This window comes from Chiloscyllium punctatum, chromosome 9, assembly GCF_047496795.1.
Source record: "Chiloscyllium punctatum isolate Juve2018m chromosome 9, sChiPun1.3, whole genome shotgun sequence".
In the NCBI taxonomy this organism is placed as follows: Eukaryota; Metazoa; Chordata; class Chondrichthyes; order Orectolobiformes; family Hemiscylliidae; genus Chiloscyllium; species Chiloscyllium punctatum.
Genome location: NC_092747.1, coordinates 81262156 through 81280855, shown reverse-complemented (window position 1 = coordinate 81280855; position 18700 = coordinate 81262156). Strand labels below are relative to the sequence as shown.

General features: G+C 40.9%; 1 protein-coding gene across 11 annotated transcripts in view; it reads right to left on the bottom strand.

The window, feature by feature from the left end:
• The window catches only part of bcl9 (BCL9 transcription coactivator), a 263026-nt gene that overhangs the window by 27637 nt on the left and 216689 nt on the right, over window positions 1-18700 (bottom strand). For all 11 annotated transcript variants that reach the window (XM_072577888.1, XM_072577890.1, XM_072577889.1 and 8 more), the window contains 2 exons: window positions 14187-16425; window positions 1792-1917 (listed from right to left, as the gene is read on the bottom strand). In XM_072577888.1, coding sequence (XP_072433989.1) covers window positions 1792-1917; window positions 14187-16425 — 2365 coding nt within the window. The remainder of the gene's footprint in view (window positions 1-1791; window positions 1918-14186; window positions 16426-18700) is intronic.

Genomic DNA, 18700 nt, shown 5'->3' with positions numbered 1-18700 from the left:
TCAGTATCTCTATTTATGAAGTCGTACAAGCCATATACTTTGTTAGCTCTTTATCAATATTTCCTGTTACCTTCAAAGATGATCCCCAAATTCCTCTGTTTTTCTTCAGATTAAGAATCATAGAATTTTATAATATAGGAGGAGGCCATTGTTTCTGTACCAGCTTCTGAAAAAGCTAACCAGTTATTCCCACTCTTCAGCCTTATTGCCATAGGGCTCTAACTACATCTTTATCCAGCTCTCTTTTGAAACCTTTTTTGGAACCTCTCTCCACCTTCTAACGTTCTCCCAGGCAGCACATTCTAAAATCCTAACATCTCTGCATAAAGGAGTTTCTCCTCATCTTACTGATGATCTTGAAATTGTGACCCTCTAGTTACTGACATATGAACTAGTGTAAACAGAATATCAATTACCATGTCAAAACTATTTATAATTCTGCACACTTCAACAAGCTCACCTCTTAATCTTCTTGACTCAAGGAGAATAAGACCAATCTCTTTTATCTTTCCTTGAATCTAAAATCTCTCATTCCCGGTATCATTCTAGTAAATCTTCTTTGCATTGTCTCCAGGGCTTAAATATTCTTCCTTAAATAAGGTGTCCAGAAATAAACATAATAATTCAAATGTGGTATGACCAAATATTTTTAAAGATGCAGCACCACCTCTTTGCTTTTATAGTCTATGCCTCTATTTATAAACACAAGAATCCTATAAGCCATTTTTTACAACTGTTTCAACTTGTCTGGTGAACTTCAATGAATCACGCACAAGAACCCTGAGGTCCCTTTGTTTCTGGACTCCCCTCAATGTTGTACCATTCAGCCTGCATTGTCTTTCCATATCTCTTCTATCAAAATGCATTACCTCACATTAAAATTCATTTGCCAAGTATCTACCCATGTGACCATACGCTCTATCTCCCTCTTATCAAAGGTTCCCTTATGTATTGCCTTTGTTAGAAGAATATGTGTTTGCCTGTACCTAAACCATTTTTACCTTAAAGACTCATTGTTCCATTTCGGTTTTATACCTGTCAATCCTCCACTTTATTCTGGCTAGATTCCTTTTCGTTACATTGAAGTCTGTCTTCTTCCAGTTTAGAAGTTCGACTGCAGTTTGTTCATTGGTCATCTTTAATACCGATCTAACCCTCATTTCACAACAATTGGTCTGATTCAAATGGCCCTCACAGATCTTTGATTCACATGATCATCTCTTTTCCAAATCCTGCACCATGGTGGGCCAAGAATCAATGGTCAAAGAAGTTGCCCTCAACACAATTAATCACTGTCAACTGTCAAACTCATAGTTCACTAATGTTCTTTTGGGAGAGAAATCTGCTGTCCTTACCTGGTCTAGCCTATATATGACACTTGACTCACAACAATATGATTGAATCTTATCTGCTTGGAGATAGTGAGGACTGTGGATGCTGGAAAGTCAAAATCAATAAAATGTGGAACTGGAAAAAGCACAGGAGGTTAAGCAGCATCAAAGGAGCAGGAGAGTTGACATTTCAGGCAGGATCCTCTGCTCTCTGGGTAAATAGGGATGGTTAGCAAATACTGATCTCACCAGTGAAGCCAACATCCCAAGAACAAATTAAAAACCAACAAAACAAATCATTTGATGTTTACCTCACTCCACAATTCCCAATGTACCTCTTGCTGTTATATTTATCTTTTTAAGATATCATGCTAGCATCCTTTCTTTTAATCTCGCCATACTCCAGACAGCATTGGAACCGATCCCTGTCACAATTCCACTTTGAAAATGTCCATCATACCTTTATATTCTTTTAGTTCCTCCAATTTCCGATCCATGCTTTCAGTTGTTCTCATGTGCAGTGCTGTAGCTCCTTCAACCCCGTCACCCTCATTGGGCCTCAACTCTACATCCCTTGCTCTTGGTCCTAGAAAATTAAACAAAAAGTTTTCTTTATGTTATTATTGCTGCATGATTAACCTGAAACCTCTGCAGCAAAATTCATCTGCAACTGCACCCTCAGGCCAATAAATAAGCATACAGGTTATCTTTATATGACACCTTTATGTCATCCAATGTTCCAAAGTGCAGCACAGCATTGTCAAGTAAAGTATGACTCCAAGCCACGTTTGTTGATTTTTGGTTAATGACCAAAATATTGGTTTCCTCAAAGAGGACAGTGAGGTAGACTATTTAGAATGAGGAGGAAATTCCAAAGCTTGGGGGTTTGCCAACTGAAGACACAGTGACTAAACGTAGAGTGATTCTGATGGGGAATGCAGAAGATGATAGAATTAGCACGTGTTGATATCACAGAATTGTGGGCCTGCAGGGATTTACCTCAATAGAGAGAAGTGAGGCCATGGTGGCTTTGAAAACCAAGATCTGAACTGTAAAATCAATTCATTGTACATCAGCGAACACAGAGGTGATAAGCAACAGCATTCTGAGACACAGAAAGCAGAGTTGTGAATGATCTCAAGTTTTACAGCAAGCAGAATGTGGACTCCAGCTAGAAATACATTGGAATAATCAAGTGTGGATGTGACAGAAGCATTAATGAGGGTTTCAACTGCATTGGGTGACCTACAAATGTGGAAATTGCTGTTATTAGTGATGGCACAGGTATGAGATCAGAAGCTTATCTCAAGACCAAGCCTGTACAGCCCTTGTGATAGAAAGTTTATAAACAGACTGGCTTTACTGGGGAGACAGGTTGAGTCATTAGCAGGACAATATAGTTAGGAGTGGGGACTGAAAACAATTACTTCACGTTTCCTAATATTCAAACAGTGGAAATTCCTGCTCATCCAATACTGGATGTTAGATAAGCAGTTTGCTAATTAAGGAACAATGGAGGGATATCAAGTGATACCAGAATACTGGTGTCAAGATTAGAGTGGTGCTGGAAAAGTACAGCAAGTCAGGCAGCATCCAAGAAGCAGGAAAATCGATGTTACTGATGAAGGGCTCCTAATGACGGGCATCACTGATGAAGGGCTCCTGCCCAAAACATCAATTTTCCTGCTCCTCAGATGCTGCCTGGCCTGCTGTGCTTTTCCAACACCACTCTAATCTTGACTCTGATATCCAGCATCTGCAGTCCTCACTTTCGCCTACTCCAGAGTACCAACATGACAGTGGGAACAGAAGTCTCTCAAGTGATTCTCTTGATGATAATTAAATAGATAATTCTGGGAGCAGGCGTATGTGGTTCATCTAGCTGAGTTACATTAGAAAAGATGATAGCCTAACCATGTTAAAGGCTGCAAACAGGTCACACACGATGTCATTAATGACTGACAAGGGAGGTACTGTGGCAGAGCAGAAACCCATTTGCAGAGATAAAGCATGGAGTTCTAAGAAAAGGGGGCATAGTTTTGAGAAGCAATAACCCTCTGTGAGATTGGTGATTCACCTGATTGTAATGCTTGTTACTACATTATGTGCAGCTAAATTTAAGTCACTATCGTTGGTGCTTTGGTGTTGTTCTCTCTTTCTTGTTGAGATACCGAGGTCATCTTGACTATACTCAAGGGTTTAGGAAAACAGGAAGTCGACTCGTGTGTAGGGAATAGAGGCAGGGTGTCTGCAGAGTCTCTCCACTCTGCAGACACCCTGCCTCTATTCCTGATGAGGGGCTTTTGCCCGAAACGTCGATTTTCCTGCTCCTCGGATGCTGCCTGACTTGCTGTGCTTTTCCAGCACCACTATAATCTAGACTCTGGTTTCCAGCATCTGCAGCCCTTGTTTTTACCCTGTGTGTAGGGGATGTCATAGGTTTTAGTGAATACAGATAGATTGCAGAACAAAACAGATACCAACAACACAGTGCAACACAAATACATTTGCAGCAAGAAAATAGTTCTGAAGATGCACTAACGCAACCATTTTGATAAGGTCCAGAGTCAAGTAAGGAAAAAACAAATTTCAGAAGCGGTTTTCTCAAATATTGTCAGCATTACAAGATAATCAAAAGGTTTTACAGTAATGAATGTCATTGCTTATAAAGGCAGTACCACAAACAATAAAAGCTAAAATCAAAACAGTAACTAGTGTCATCATATTGCCATTACACATTTTGAAAGACACACCTCAGTAAATCGCACTCCGCTGCATGAAGACATCTTACAGTACATAATCCATATTACTCAGAGACAGCCTGACTGTATTGAAGATACAGGAGAAGATTCATTCATTTGGCTGTACAATGAAGAACTTGGTGTATCACACCAAGCTACTTTTAAATGTAAATAAGTATTAATGTGAAAAGCATCATGCCAAGATATCATATCCACATAATATCAGAGACATGTGGATATTGAATACACAGGACAGCTAGTGAATGTAAGTCCTGGTGATGGATAAATTGGGATATTCAATGTGGCATGTCAAACATAATCAACCCCAGCAGTGGAGGAAGCCTTTATACCCAGATGACGTTGCATTTACTTTTGGACAAAAGTAGCATAGGACTTAATCACAGTGCACAGGGAAGACTACATCATTATGGCAGATTACTTTGCTAAACTTTATTTTGATGACTTAGCAACACAATGACCATGACTACTGACACAATGACCACTATTTTCAAATTATGTAGTGTCCTGAATCAGTGTCTCATAATGACACCAGTTCACTGGCAAGCTGTTTCAAGACATCTATACTACATAAGAGATATATGTGGAGTGATCCACATCAAATCAATGATTTTAAGGTGTCCAGAAATACAAGATTTTCACATTGCATTGCTGTATTTTCATGTAATACCAAAGTAAAAGGGATTACAATCCTCAACCCAACACATTCTTGGAAAGTATGTATAAAACTCCTGTCCAGCAACCAATTAAACGCTCTTTCCAAGACATATGGCAACTTCTTCACAAATAGAGGAGAGTGAAAGAGGTACACAATAAGTGAGCAGGTAGAGAACTACCAAAACTATACACTGGATGGAGAATGTGAGTTAGAAATACAAATACTTAGATATCACCAATAGTTTCTAGGGTATGCAACCAGTCCAAATCGTATGAAGTCATCTGTGATTACAGTACTACATTGTGAAGGAAAAGAAGTCAGCTAATACTTGCCATATCAATCACACATGAAGGGAGTAACAACGAACATTTCGACAATGATGGTTGTGCAGTGATGTTGAATGCCATCAATCGATAGCAAACCAATCAAATTGGTCAAACAAGTGTTGCAGAGAACAACACCTACCTCTGCAGATAGGTACAGTTACCAGATCAGAAAAAGTTGTCAAACCTCCAAAATGTTACATTGAAGTTTGAAATGTTAGTCTTTTAATTTCTGTTTTAGCTGTTTGCATTGTTATTAAATTGACAACATGTAGCTATGCAGAACCATGCCTTTCTGTTTGGGATAAACTTTTATTTTGGTATAAAGGGAGATATTGTATTACGTCTGACGGTCAGTATGTTTGTACATATCTTTACAGACATGCTCATTGTACCATCAATAGGTGATGGCATATGACCTAAGAATATAAAGATCTCATTCCCTATATTAGCTTGGATAACTTTAAATGGAACACGACTGGAAACAAGATCCTTTTTTATACTTTGTTGGTGTGAAATCAATCCAATTTCACATATGTGTATGCAGCTTTTGAAGTGTCCTTTGTTTCTAGGTATATCTTGAATCTACTTTCAAGAATTTAACAAGGCTCTTAGACAACACCTTCTAAACCCATGACCACTTCCATCAAAGAAGGACAAAGGAACACCGCCATCTTGAAAGTATTTGGGGTGTGTCTATCTTATGTATGAGTTCATGTTTTTATACTGTCCCTTTGAATATATTTCAACATAGAGTTTATACTTTGCTCATAACTGATTTTTAAAATGTCCTTGCAGATTAACACACACCATCTATCCATGAAATAAAATCTCAAACTTCGCACATGGATCAAATCACAGCTTCAAATGGTGTCACACTTTACATGTTTTTTTAAAATAAGTTGTCAGTTATACAGATCCCATTTTTAAACTGGTCCTTTACAAATTTAACCCTTAGATTCTATTATAACATGAAATTCGAAATTATAAATGAATAAGGAAGACAGCATTCTGAAATAAATATAGTTATTGTTTTGCATCTTTTCAGATTTTACACCTTTCTACAAATTAATTTACCAGAACCAATTTCCAATTCATATAATGAATTGCATAAATTTTAAACGTGCCAAGCTTTACATTAGTGATTGTCTTTTTGTCTGGAATTAATTGCCTTCACATGCATCTTGACACTATAGCAAGTTTTTCTGTAGGCAGCATAGATGTTTCTAATTCAACAATTTAATAGGGTAATTAACCTCAAAACCAAACATTAAATTTCAAATTACTCAAATTCCAATTTAAAAATGATTTTGGTCAAAAATCTCAAGCCTCCAGATACAAGTTTAAAAAGTTCAACAACTCTTTTAAAATAGAAATGTTGGTGTAATTCAGTTCTTACATTTAAACTGGCTGTGCTGTTCCCATCAAGACATGCCTGAGCAAGATATATGGATACTAGAGAAAATAGAAGTCAGAACAAGGCAACTTACTGATACACAAAAATCAACTTTTCCTTAAGTTATAAATTTTCCTTCCAATATAAATCACTATCTTAGATAAGATTGTATTTGAGGGATTATTTGAAGTACTATATTTCACTAAAGTACTATATTTAAGCTTCACTAAAATTTCCGACAATTTTCAACTTCAAAACTCTTTTCTTGATATACATTAATGTTTTTTTTTCTTGAATTTTGCTTCTATGTTTTTCATATCTTGCTGGACTCCTGTTGGACATTCTGATTCATACCCAATCCAATCATAATTTTTAAAAAAAATAGGCCAGGGGACATTGGCATCACTTGCAGTGTTTAGTACTTATGCCCATGCCTAATTACTTTTGATAAGTTTGACTGAGCTGCTTTCTTGAACTGCTGCAGTTGATATGCCATAGGTGGATCCACAATAATGTCAGTGTGGGACTTCCAGAGTTTTGACCCAACAAAAGTGAAAGAATTTAATACATTTCTACATCAGGATGGTGAGTGACTTAGAAGGGAACTTGTAGGTGGTGGTGTTCCATGTATCTGCTGCCCTTGTCCTTCTCGATGGAAGTGGTCATGGGTTTAGAAGTTGTTGTCTAAGGAGCCTTGTTAAATTTCTGCAATACTTCTTGTAGATGGAACACACTGAAACTACCGAGCATTGACATCTCTCTCATCTGTTGGTGTTAACAGATATTTCAAATATTCCTGCACTGACTACTATCCTTCTTTTCTATTTGGTTTCTAACAAGACCAGTTCACAGACAATGTTTCAGTTTCATAGAAGTAATTTGCTAAATTATGCTGGATGTTGGGATGTCAAAACTATTCCAAAAAAAGTGATTTCAGGGAGTTAGGCTGGAAGCTAAAAAGGACAAGCAGAGTAGTAATCGCAGGATAACTACCGGTGCCACATGCTAGTGAGGCGAGGAACAGGGAGCAAGTGCAGCTAAACACGTAGCTATAGATACGTATATCATTGGGATACCTTCTGGGGAAGGTGGGACCTGTATATGAAGGGTTGCACTTAAATTGAAAGGGCACCAATGTCCTGGACAGAAGATTTGCAAGACCATTTCGGGGAGGGTTTAAACTAATTTGACAGGGGGATGGGATCCAGAGCTACAGATCATAGGAGAGGGTAGTTGTTGAATAGGTAGAGATAGAATTCAGAGAGTCTGTCAGGAAGGATACACAGTTAACAGGGCAAAAGGATAGGTTAAAATATGTCTTCTTCAATGCAAGCAGTATCAGGAATAAGAGTGATGAACTTAGAGCATGGATCAGTATTTGGAACTACGATACTGTGGCCATAACAGAGACATGGATTTCACAGGGGCAGGAATGGTTGTTGAATGTTCCAGGGTTTAGATCTTTTAAAAAGAACAGGGAGGGGTGTAAAAGAGGTGGGGATGTAGCATTGTTAATGAGAGAGTGGTGCATCACAGCTGCAGAAAAGGAGGTTGTTGAGAAGGGTTGGTCTATTGAGTCAGTCTGGGTAGACAGAAAAGGAGCAGTCACTTTATTGGGTGTTTTCTATAGACCCCACAATAGCAGCCATGAGATGGAAAAACAGATTGAACAGTTTATCTTGGAAAGGTAAAGCTGTAAATGAGTTGTTGTTATGGGTGACTTCAACTTCCCCAATATTGATTAGAACCTCCTTAGTGCAGATGGTCTGGATGGAGCTGATTTAGTCAGGTGTGTCCAGGAAGGATTCTTGACTCAGTATGTAGATAGGTGGACTCGGGGAGGCCATATTGGATTTGACGCTAGGCAACGAACCAGGCCAGGTGTCATATCTCTCAGTGGGAGAGCATTTCGGTGATAGCGACTCCAACTGCCTCACATTTACCATAGCCATGGAGAAGGATAGGAACAGCTAGTATGAAAGATATTTAATTAAGGGAGGGGAAATTATACTGCTATTAGACAGGAGCTGTGGAGTACAAATTGGGAACAGTTGTTCAACGGGAAATGCACAACAGAAATGTGGAGGCTGTTTAAGGAGCACTTGTTGCAAGTGTTGGATAACTTTGTCCCACTGAGACAGCCAAGGTATGGTAAGGTGAAGGAGCCTTGGATGAAAACAGCAGAGGAGCTTCTTGTCAAAAGGAAGAAAACTTACTTAAGGTTGAAGAAGCAATGATCTGGCACAGCTTTAGAGGATTATAGGGTAGCTAGGAAAGAACTCAAAAATAGACTGAGGACAGTTAGGAGGGGGCATGAAAAAGCTTGGCAGGAAGGATTAGGGAAAACCCAAAGGCATTCTACACGTATGTGAGGACGAAGAGAATGATCAGTGAGAGGGTAGGACCAATCAGGGATAGTGGAGGGAATTTGTGTCTGAAGTCTAAAGACATAGGGGAGACCCTAAATGAGTTTTTTGCTTCAGTATTCATGAGAGAGAAGGACCTTGTTGATAGTGAGAACACCATGGATCAGGTTAATAGGCTTGAAAGTTTTATATTAATGATGTGGATGTGCTGGAAATTCGAGACTGGATATATCCAATGTTAGTAGGGGAAGCAAGAAATGAGATTGCTGCGCCTCTGGCGATGATCTTTGCATCCTCACTCTCCACAGTAGTAGTACTGGATGATTGGAGGGAGGCAAATGTTGTTCTTCTGTTCAAGAAAGGGAATAGGGAAATCCCTGGAAATTACAGACCAGTCAGTCTTACATCTGTGGTAAGCAAGGTACTGGAAAGGATTGTGAGATAGGATTTATGACTATTTGGAAAAACATAGTTTGATTAAAGATAGTCAGCATGGCTTTATGAGGGGCAGGACATGCCTCACAAACCTTATTGAGTTCGTTGAGGATGTGACAAGACAAGTTGACAAAGGTCGAGCAATGGATATGGTGTCTATGGAGAAAGTGAAGACTGCAGATGCTGGAGATCAGAGTCAAGAGTGTGGTGCTGGAAAAGTCAGGCAGCATCCGAGGAGAAGGAGAATGATGTTTCAGGCATAAGTCCTGACGAAGCCTCGCCGATTCTCCTGTTCTTCGGATGCTGCCTGACCTGCTGTGCTTTTCCAGCACCACACTCTTGACTATGGTGTCTATGAATTTCAGTAAGGCATTTGATAAGGTATCTCCACGGTAGGCTGCTTCAGAAAGTTAGGAGGTATTGGATGCAGGGAAATTTGGCTGTCTGGATACGGAATTGGCTGGCCAAAAGAAGACAATGCGTGGTAGTGGATGGAAAGTATTCTGCCTGGAGGTCGGTGACCAATGGTGTCCTGCAGGGATCTGTTCTTGGGCCTCTGCTCTTTGTAGTTTTTATAAATGATTTGAATGAAGAAGTGGAAGGGAGAGTTAGTAAGTTTGCCGATAACACAAAGGTCGGTGATGTTGTAGATAGTGTCAAGGGCTGTTGCAGGCTACAGCCAGACATTGTCAGGATGCAAAGCTGGGCTGAGAGTGGCAGATGGACTTCAACCTAAATAAATGCGAAGTGATTCATTTTGGAAGGTCAAATTAGAATGGTGAATACAAGGTTAACCAGATTCTTGGCAGTGTAGAGGAACAGGGGGATCTTGGGGTCCATGTACATAGATCCCTCAAAATTGCCACCCAAGTTGACAGGGTTGTTAAGAAAGCATATGGTGTTTTGGTTTTCATTAACTGGGGGATTGAGTTTAATAGAGGGAGGTTTTGCTGCAGTTCTATGAACTGTGGTTAGACCACACTTGGAATATTGCGCCCATTTCTGGTCACCTCATTATAGGAAGGATGCAGATGCTTTAGAGGTTGCAGAGGAGATTCACCAGGATGCTGTCTGGGTTCAAGGATGGTTGAGTGAGCTAGGGCTTTTCACAAGGGAAAGAAGAAAGTAGAAAGGTGACTTGATAGAGGTGAACAAGGTAATGAGATGCATAGATGGAGTAGACAAAGACTTTTCCCCAGGACAGAAATGGTTTTCTTGAGGGACCATAATTTTAAGGCGATTGGAGGAAGCTATAGGGGAGATGTCAGAGGTAGGTTCTTTATGCAGAGAGTGGTGGGTGCGTGGAATGCACGGCCCTCAGTGGTTGTAGAGTCAGAGATATTAGGGACATTTAAGCAACTGCTGCTCAAGCAGATGGATGGCAGTAAATTGAGGAGTGTGTAGTTTAGGTTGATCTTAGATTAAGATAAATGCTCGTCAAAACATCATGGGCTGAAGGGCCTGAACTGTGCTGTACTGTTCTATATTCTATGTTCTAAATTCAAATTACAGCATCCCTTCCAGTTATTATGGGAGGGCTCCTTCAAGCGAAAAGTGATTGAGTGTGGATTAGGATTCCATCTTTCTGGTTTAATTTGAATTCACCTGTTGAGTAAACAATCGGAAATTTATTGCATTATTGCAATTATTTATAAATTATGTAAATCTGATTACAGAGATCATTAAGCTCACACAAACTTCTGATTTGTGTCCAACAAGGTCATTCTTTACCCTGACCAATTTTTGTGGCACAACCACAGATGCTGGTCCTTACTGCACTCAATCAAGTACAACCCCTTTCTTTTCTCTTTTTAAATCCAAGCATTCTCATTTCTTTTTTGAAGATCATAAAATACCTACCTGAAAGCAGGCCACTCAGCCCATCAAATCAACACTGGCCCTCAGAAAAGCATTCCCACCTGTAACCCTGTATTTCCCTTGGCTAACCCACAAATCCCTGGGCAATATGGGCTATTCTACACTATAGGCAATCTAACATGGCCAATCCACCTAATCTGTACATCTTTGGACTGTGAGATGAAACCAGGACCTGGATGAAACCACACAGACACGGAAAACAAGCAAACTCCACACCTGAGCCTGGAATCGAGCCCGGGTCCCTGGCGCTGTGAGGCAACAGTGCTAACCATAGAGCCACTGTGCTGCTCAGTAGAAATCTAACTGTTATCCTTTCTGAATTCTAATTTTTCTTCTGCTTAATCTGTTTTGAAACAAATTGGAGCTTGGTCTATCAGCAGTTCATCTAGACTCCTCACAACAACATTTTTTTCTTCCTTCAGCTTCATGTACTGAGACAGTTTATCAACTATCTCCATCTTCTTTAACTGCTTATTTTAAACTGAACCCCATTTTCTCTGCTACAGCCTTCAAAACATTTTTCTGGCTGTTTCAAGGCAGAAAGAAATAACATCTTCCTTTCTATAAAGACCCGAGAAACAAAGATATTCATTGTGATTCCCGTGAATACAACAAATGTAAATATAAAGTCCTGTCTGTTTAAATTCTGTAAGGTTTCAGTAACTACATCTCACAACCTAGTTCACGTTGCCTTTATTTCGTTAGATGAGGACATGACTAGCTATTTAATTAAGAGTCAACCACATTGTTGTGGGTCTGGAGTCACATTTAAGTCACACCAGTCAAGGTAGGCAGGTTTCTTTTCCTAAAGGACATCAGTGATCCAAATGAGTTTTAATGACAATTGACAATGGTTATATGGTCACCATTAAGCCAACTCTTTTACTGAATTGAAATATCACCAGCCGTCGTGGTGGGATTCGAACACAAGTCACAGAATATTAGTCTAGCATTCTGGATTACCAGCCCAATGACATTATTACTGCACCACCTCTGCCTCCTGTAAATTGATCAAAGACAAGTCTCAAATTTTATTAAAATTCCCTTGAAGACCGAAACAAAATATTATAATTATCCAAATGATTTCCATGAGAAAATGAATGAATGAAATCTCCTATTTGATAACTTTTGCTTTAAGAATAAGCAAGAATTAAAACAGTTTAAGAAAAAATAAGTTAAGATAGTTTCTCAGATAATCTCCCAACAATCTCACTGAAAGTAGCCACACAAGTAGATACGGTGGGAAAGAAGGTACATGGCATGCTTGCCTTTATTGGTCAGGGAATTGAGTACAAGAGTCCAGATGGCATGTTGCAGCTTTATAATACTTTGATTAGGCCACACTTAGAATATGGTGTTCAATTTTGGTCACTACATTACAGGAAAGATATAGAGGCTTTGGAAAGAGTGCAGAAGATGTTTACCAGGATGCTACCTGGATTAGAGCGTATGAGCTATAAGGAGAGGCTAGAAAAACTCAGGTTGTTTTCTCTGGAGTGGCAGAGGCTGAGGGGCAACTTGATAGAAATATGTAAAATTATGAGATGCAAAGATAGAATTTATGGTTAGAATCCTTCTCCCAGAGTTGAAATGTCTAATACTAGGGAGCAAGTATTTCAGGTGAGAAGGGAAAATTCAAAGGAGATATGAGGGGCAAATGTTTTATGCAGAGTATGATAGAAGTCTGGAACGTACTCCCAGGGGTACTGGTGGAAACCGATACAATAGGGATGTTTAAGGGACTTTTTTTAAGCACATGAATATGCAAGGAATGGAAGCATTTAGACCAAGGGCAGGCATATGTGATTACTTTAATTTGGCTGAAGGGTCCATTCTTCTGCTCTACAGATCTATGTTCTATATTTTCAAGATCCTGGATGGAGAATGCGTGGGGTGTAGAAGATTGAAAAATAATGTATTTGACACTCTATTGGTGAATGGACAGAAGGACAATCTTAGTAAACTACAGGCTGGTCAGTTGCCAGGAATGGTTTCAAAATAATAATCAGTGATGTCAGGCCCTGGGAAAGGATTGTGTTCATTAAAGAGAATCAGCAAGAATTGCATAGGCAGTTTCTTTAATTTGACTAATTAAATCTTTTGACGCAGTAACAGAGAAAGTTGATGAAGGTTAATGAAAACAAAAGAACTGAGATGCTGTAAATCAGAAACAAAAATAGAAATTGCTGGAAAATCTCAGTAGGTCTGCCAGCATCTGTGGAGATAAAGCAGAGTTAATGTTTTGGGTTGAGTGACCCTTCCTCAAGAATTTTTGCTAACAATAGGCATTTAGGAATATTGGACTAAGGTGGGAATCTGGAGTAAGGTTGCAGATGAACGGTTTGAATGATGGAACATCTTCAAACTGTTAAAGGTTTACATTTGTTCTTAAGTTCCTATTGTGTATTTTGCAAGCATGTAATCCATTTCAAATCTTGTTTTGAGCTTCAGAATGTAAAACATATTCCTTGAGCCATTCTGTTATTCTTCAAATAAACAGAAGACCTACTGCTGAATGGAATTTGATTATTTTAGCATGTGCAGTACCGAACTGGAATAGTAATCAAATAATCCAACACACTAGTGTAAGATTCATGTCAGAACTGCAGTTATATAGCTTCTGATATAGCCTCCATGTCACAATTATTCAACCACTGTTTAGTAAAAATCAACATGTCACAAGAGAGCATTCAAATTTTTTTTATATACCTTGGAAGCAGTTACACAGTGATATCTATAATTACCATTTAATCTATAATGAATTAAAAGGCATGTTGGAAAGAACAGCAAACCTGGAGCAGAGTTGGCCACTCTCTATCAATGTACATACAACAAGAAAAGTCATGGTTTATGGGTTAAACAACTTTGCTGTTACATATTTGAATATATGTGTAACACAGATATTTATTGTCCACTGCATTGTTTGAAATTTCAATTTAGAAATATCAAGTGCAAAGGTCAACACACAAAAATACATCAATTCTTCCTTTTAGACTTTGAAAGCTTATCACAGATAGCTGAATAAGAAAAGAGTGAATACCTGATTCCATTGTTGCCATCATGCCAGGCGATGTTAAACTTAAAGGGGGTTTTGTGCTTGGTTGGATTACTGGACTCTGGAGTCGAGGTTTAGGGGACGATGTCCATCCAGGGGAAGGAGCTGGAAGAGCTGGCGATTTGAGGTGGACTGGGGAAGTAGCTGCTGACCGAATAACTGAGGGAGACTTGATGGATGCTGCAGCCGCTTGGCCTGACAGAATGCCAGTCAGCTGAGACGGTGTCTGTGGGGACTTGAGGTTCGTTGATGGCGAACCAACAACTGGGGACTGCACCTGTCTAATTGTTGGCGACTTCAAAGAATTCATCCCTGGAGAGCTTGCCTGGCTAGAAACATTCAAATCTGATGGCTTACGGCCGAGACCTCGTGGAGCTTTGTGAATCACATTGATTGTGCTCGGATTAGTGGAGACATTTGGAGGTAGTGGTGGTATGTGACTTAGCCTTGCATTGCTTCCTGTATTAGTTAATTGCTCAGAAACAAACTGATCCCTTGGGTTTCTTATTGCTCCTGGGCCTTGAGAGGTACCAGGAAGTGGAGGAGATCCCATGAAATCTTGTGATTGACCACTGAACTGGGACGGTAAGATTTTCGGCTGCTCAGCCAACATTTCTCCATTGTTTGATTGCCTTATTTTCATGTCATCTCCAGGACTCACATTGTGAGGTTGGCCTGTTCCAGATCCATGCTTTTGTGACACTGTCTGAGAGTTCATGCTCACTTCCAGGTTCATGTTGACATTCATGTTCATGTTCATGCTAGAGGACATCATTCCAACTTCCATATCTCTGATTGGCCCTGACTGCAATGGCAACCCTTTAGGATCAGAAAATTCCATTCCGGTAGGACTTGGAATGCCTTCTCCTGGTAACCTGGGAAAGATGTTGCCATTTGCAGGCTCCAGATGTCTTTGCAATTGCAACAATCTATTCATTTCCATTCCCACTCCAGGGGACATTCTTAGCTGTTTTTCAGGCAACTGCTGATGAAATAGATCATCTTGCATGTTCTGAGGATTCGGAAATCTCACCGCACGACCTGCCCCACAAAAGAGTCCTGGTCCATGAGAGAAATTTCTACTCTCTGTCATTTTTGGCATGTCATCTGGCCAGTTAACACCTGGGAGACCAAATCTTGGTGCTGGATTTGGGCCCCCAGCAGAGTCAATGTCCGGATTCAACATTCCTGTAAAGCTGGGCATTCTCTGTAACCGAGGTCCATGAATCCCTGAATGGTGTGTTCGACCTCTGGGATGCATCGTATTTGGAGGATTCACTCCTTGAAAAGATTCCGATCCCCCAGGAACCCACCCTTCTCCGGGGTTGATTTGATAAGGTGGTGGAGGCCCTCCAATTATCCTCCTTGGGCCATGCTGGTGCATGAGGAGGTCTTGTACTGTCCTGGGGTGAACAGTCTGCTCCTGTTTTCTCCGTTTCTCCTCGTAGAACTCTTGCTGCAGCTTTAACCAGGCTAACTGTTCTGGAGTCATATGATCCACAAGCTCCTGTCCCACTTGTGAACTCATTACATTCTGTGGTGGCCCTCCATCAGCTGGCTGGAAAACAACATCGCGATGACCTGATGTCCCAAAGGACCGAGCCTCTGGCCGAGAGCTAGGCAGTTTTCCTACACTCGGTGACTGTGAAATCATGGATTTAGGAGCCCCATCTGGCTTTTTAGATGGAACTTCATGCCCTGCAGTGTTCTGCATAGGACAACTGTCTGAAGTTCCTGCATGTTCACTTTCAGGAAAGAGCATTCTCTGAATGTCACGCAGTGTTTGTAATGAACGCTCCCTATGCTTCAACTGTTCTTGAGACAGACCTTCTGGATTTTCTCCAATAGTCAGTGTACTATCTGGCTGTGCTGTCTCCTTTGGCTCATTCTTTGACTCAGATTCTGAGCTACTTGTTGGTGTATAAGCATTTGGTGCCACTACAGTGGCTGTTTGGTTACTGGGTACAGAGTTTCCACAAGAATCCTCAACAGATAAGGGAACAGAATTTTGGGGACTACCATCAGGAAACACTTTATTATCCACGCCTGCATTGTCCTGATCAATAGTCTCATGGGAATCAACTTGCTTGGATATCAGACCCTGCTGTGATTGGTTCTGTAGTATTCTTGTGGTATCTTGCTGGTTTTGTTTTTGCTTCTGTCGCGTACATGATTGCTGATGAGTTAGTGAAGCAAGGCAGTGAGCAGATAATTGTTTATTTTGCTGTAAAACACAAAAGTGAAAAATTGAATTTAATTATTTCAGGACAAGATCAGTCATAGAGTCATAGAGACGTACAGCATGGAAACAGATCCTTTGGTCCAACTCGTCCATGCCGACTAAATATCTTAAAATTAGTCTCATTTGCCAGCATTCATATCCTTCTAAACCCTCCCTATTCATATGCTCACTCCAGATGCCTTTAAATGTTGTAATTATACCAGCCTCCACCATTTCTTCTGGTAATTCATTCCATACATGCACCACCCTCTGTGTGAAAAAGGTCCTTTTAAATCTTTCTCCTCTCACCTTAAACCCATGCCCTTTAGTTTTAGACTCCCCTACACTGGGGAAAAGATTAGATTCCCTACAGTGTGGAAACAGGCCCTTCGGCCCAACCAATCCTCCAAAGAGTAACCCACCCAGACCCAATTCCCTCTGCACCTAACATTATGGGCAATTTAGCATGACCAATTCACTTGACCTGCACATCTTTGGACTGTGGGAGGAAACCAGAGCACCTGGAGGAAATCCACACAGACACAGTGAGAATGTGCAAACTCCACACAGACAGTCACCCAAGGCTGAGAACTGAACCTGGGACCCTGGTGCTGTGAGGCAGCAGTGCTAGCCACTGAGCCACTGTGTCACCCAATAAGCCTCCTCTTGCCCACTTGGCTATTCACTCTATCCATGCCCCTCATAATTTATAAATATCCGTAAGGTCACGTCTCAGCCTCCAATACTCCAGAAAAAATAGCCTCAGGCCAGTCAGCCTTTCCTTATGTCTCAAACCCTCCAACCCTGGCAACATCCTTGTAAATCCTTTCTGAACTCTTTCAAGTTTAACAACACCTTTCCTATACCAAGGAGACCAGATCTCAAATAAATATAGTCTGTTATCAATATATAGCAGTCATAGGAAAGAGCTCCTGAGCATAGCAAAGCACAAAAATCAGGTAACATAATTAAATGAATTAGAATAGCGTAGGGTTGCACTTAGACATTATAGCGGATCATTAGCATGCAATATATACACTCAATGGACCTTGCTTGAGGATATTTGTGTTGGTATGTGGAATCTTAAATTTCATTCTTGAACTTTTATTTTGTTTGTATTTCCCATTTAACAGTAATTTAGTGTCTACATTCTTCATTTCAGCTTGGCTTAAAAAGGAATATGCACGATTTCCACTAAAGAGCATATGAAACTAGTTAATTAAAGATATTTCTTCAACAGTGTTTTTTCGACCTGGAACTGCAATAACCCAGAGCATATCAACAGAAACATCTCAATGTAACACCTCAAGATTGTACCAACTGGGAGCTACAGGATGATAGCTCTGTACTTCATCCTCAGGAGAATTCATACTCTCAACAAACTGTATTTCAATTCTATCTCAAACATCAAAAACTGAAGTACAACAAACTTTTATCCACCCACTTCCATAACCAGCGCTCCTCAAACATTCCAGAAGATTCCCCTGGCCTCGGAACCTATTCCACCATTAGCCATGCGGCTGATGCAGCTACCACCCCCACGCTGATTGATGATGTCACTTCTGCCCCCATCATGGCCACTCCCACAACCACTTCCACCCCTCACAATTCCTCATGCATCACACCTGACATCACTTCTGCCCTTCACATCATCGCTGATGCCACATGCTCAGTGACTTCCGCCACCCCTACTGCCGTGGTCACCACCACTTCCGCCCCCACCAGCGCCACTCAACTGCATTCTGCTGACATGCCTCCCACAGACCCCACTGTCACTATCCTCACCCCCCAGAACCCAGAGGGGAACACTACCCCTGCTCATGACTCCACCCCCATTCCCCCCACCATCACACCCACTCCAGTTACAGGTTCCGCCCCCACTCCCAGCTCTACACCCACCAGATCCCAGCTCCCAGCCCTGCTGAGTTTTCACCATCCCCCCAGACCTCCCCCTCACTGAGGACGAACGATCAGTCCTCAGCAAAGGACTCACCTTCATCCCCCTCCATCCACGCATCAATGAATTTAATACACGCCGTGACGTCGAACAATTCTTCTGTCGCCTCCGCCTCCGAGCATACTTTCACAATCAGGACTCCCACCCACCTTCCGAGGACCCCTTTGCCCACCTCCAACACACTGCATCCACCTGGACACCCCGCGCTGGCCTATTACCTGCCCTCGACCTCTTCATTTCCAACTGCCGCCGGGACATTAACCGCCTCAACCTGTCTACCTCCCTCCCCCACTCCAACCTCTCACCCTCACAACGCGCAGC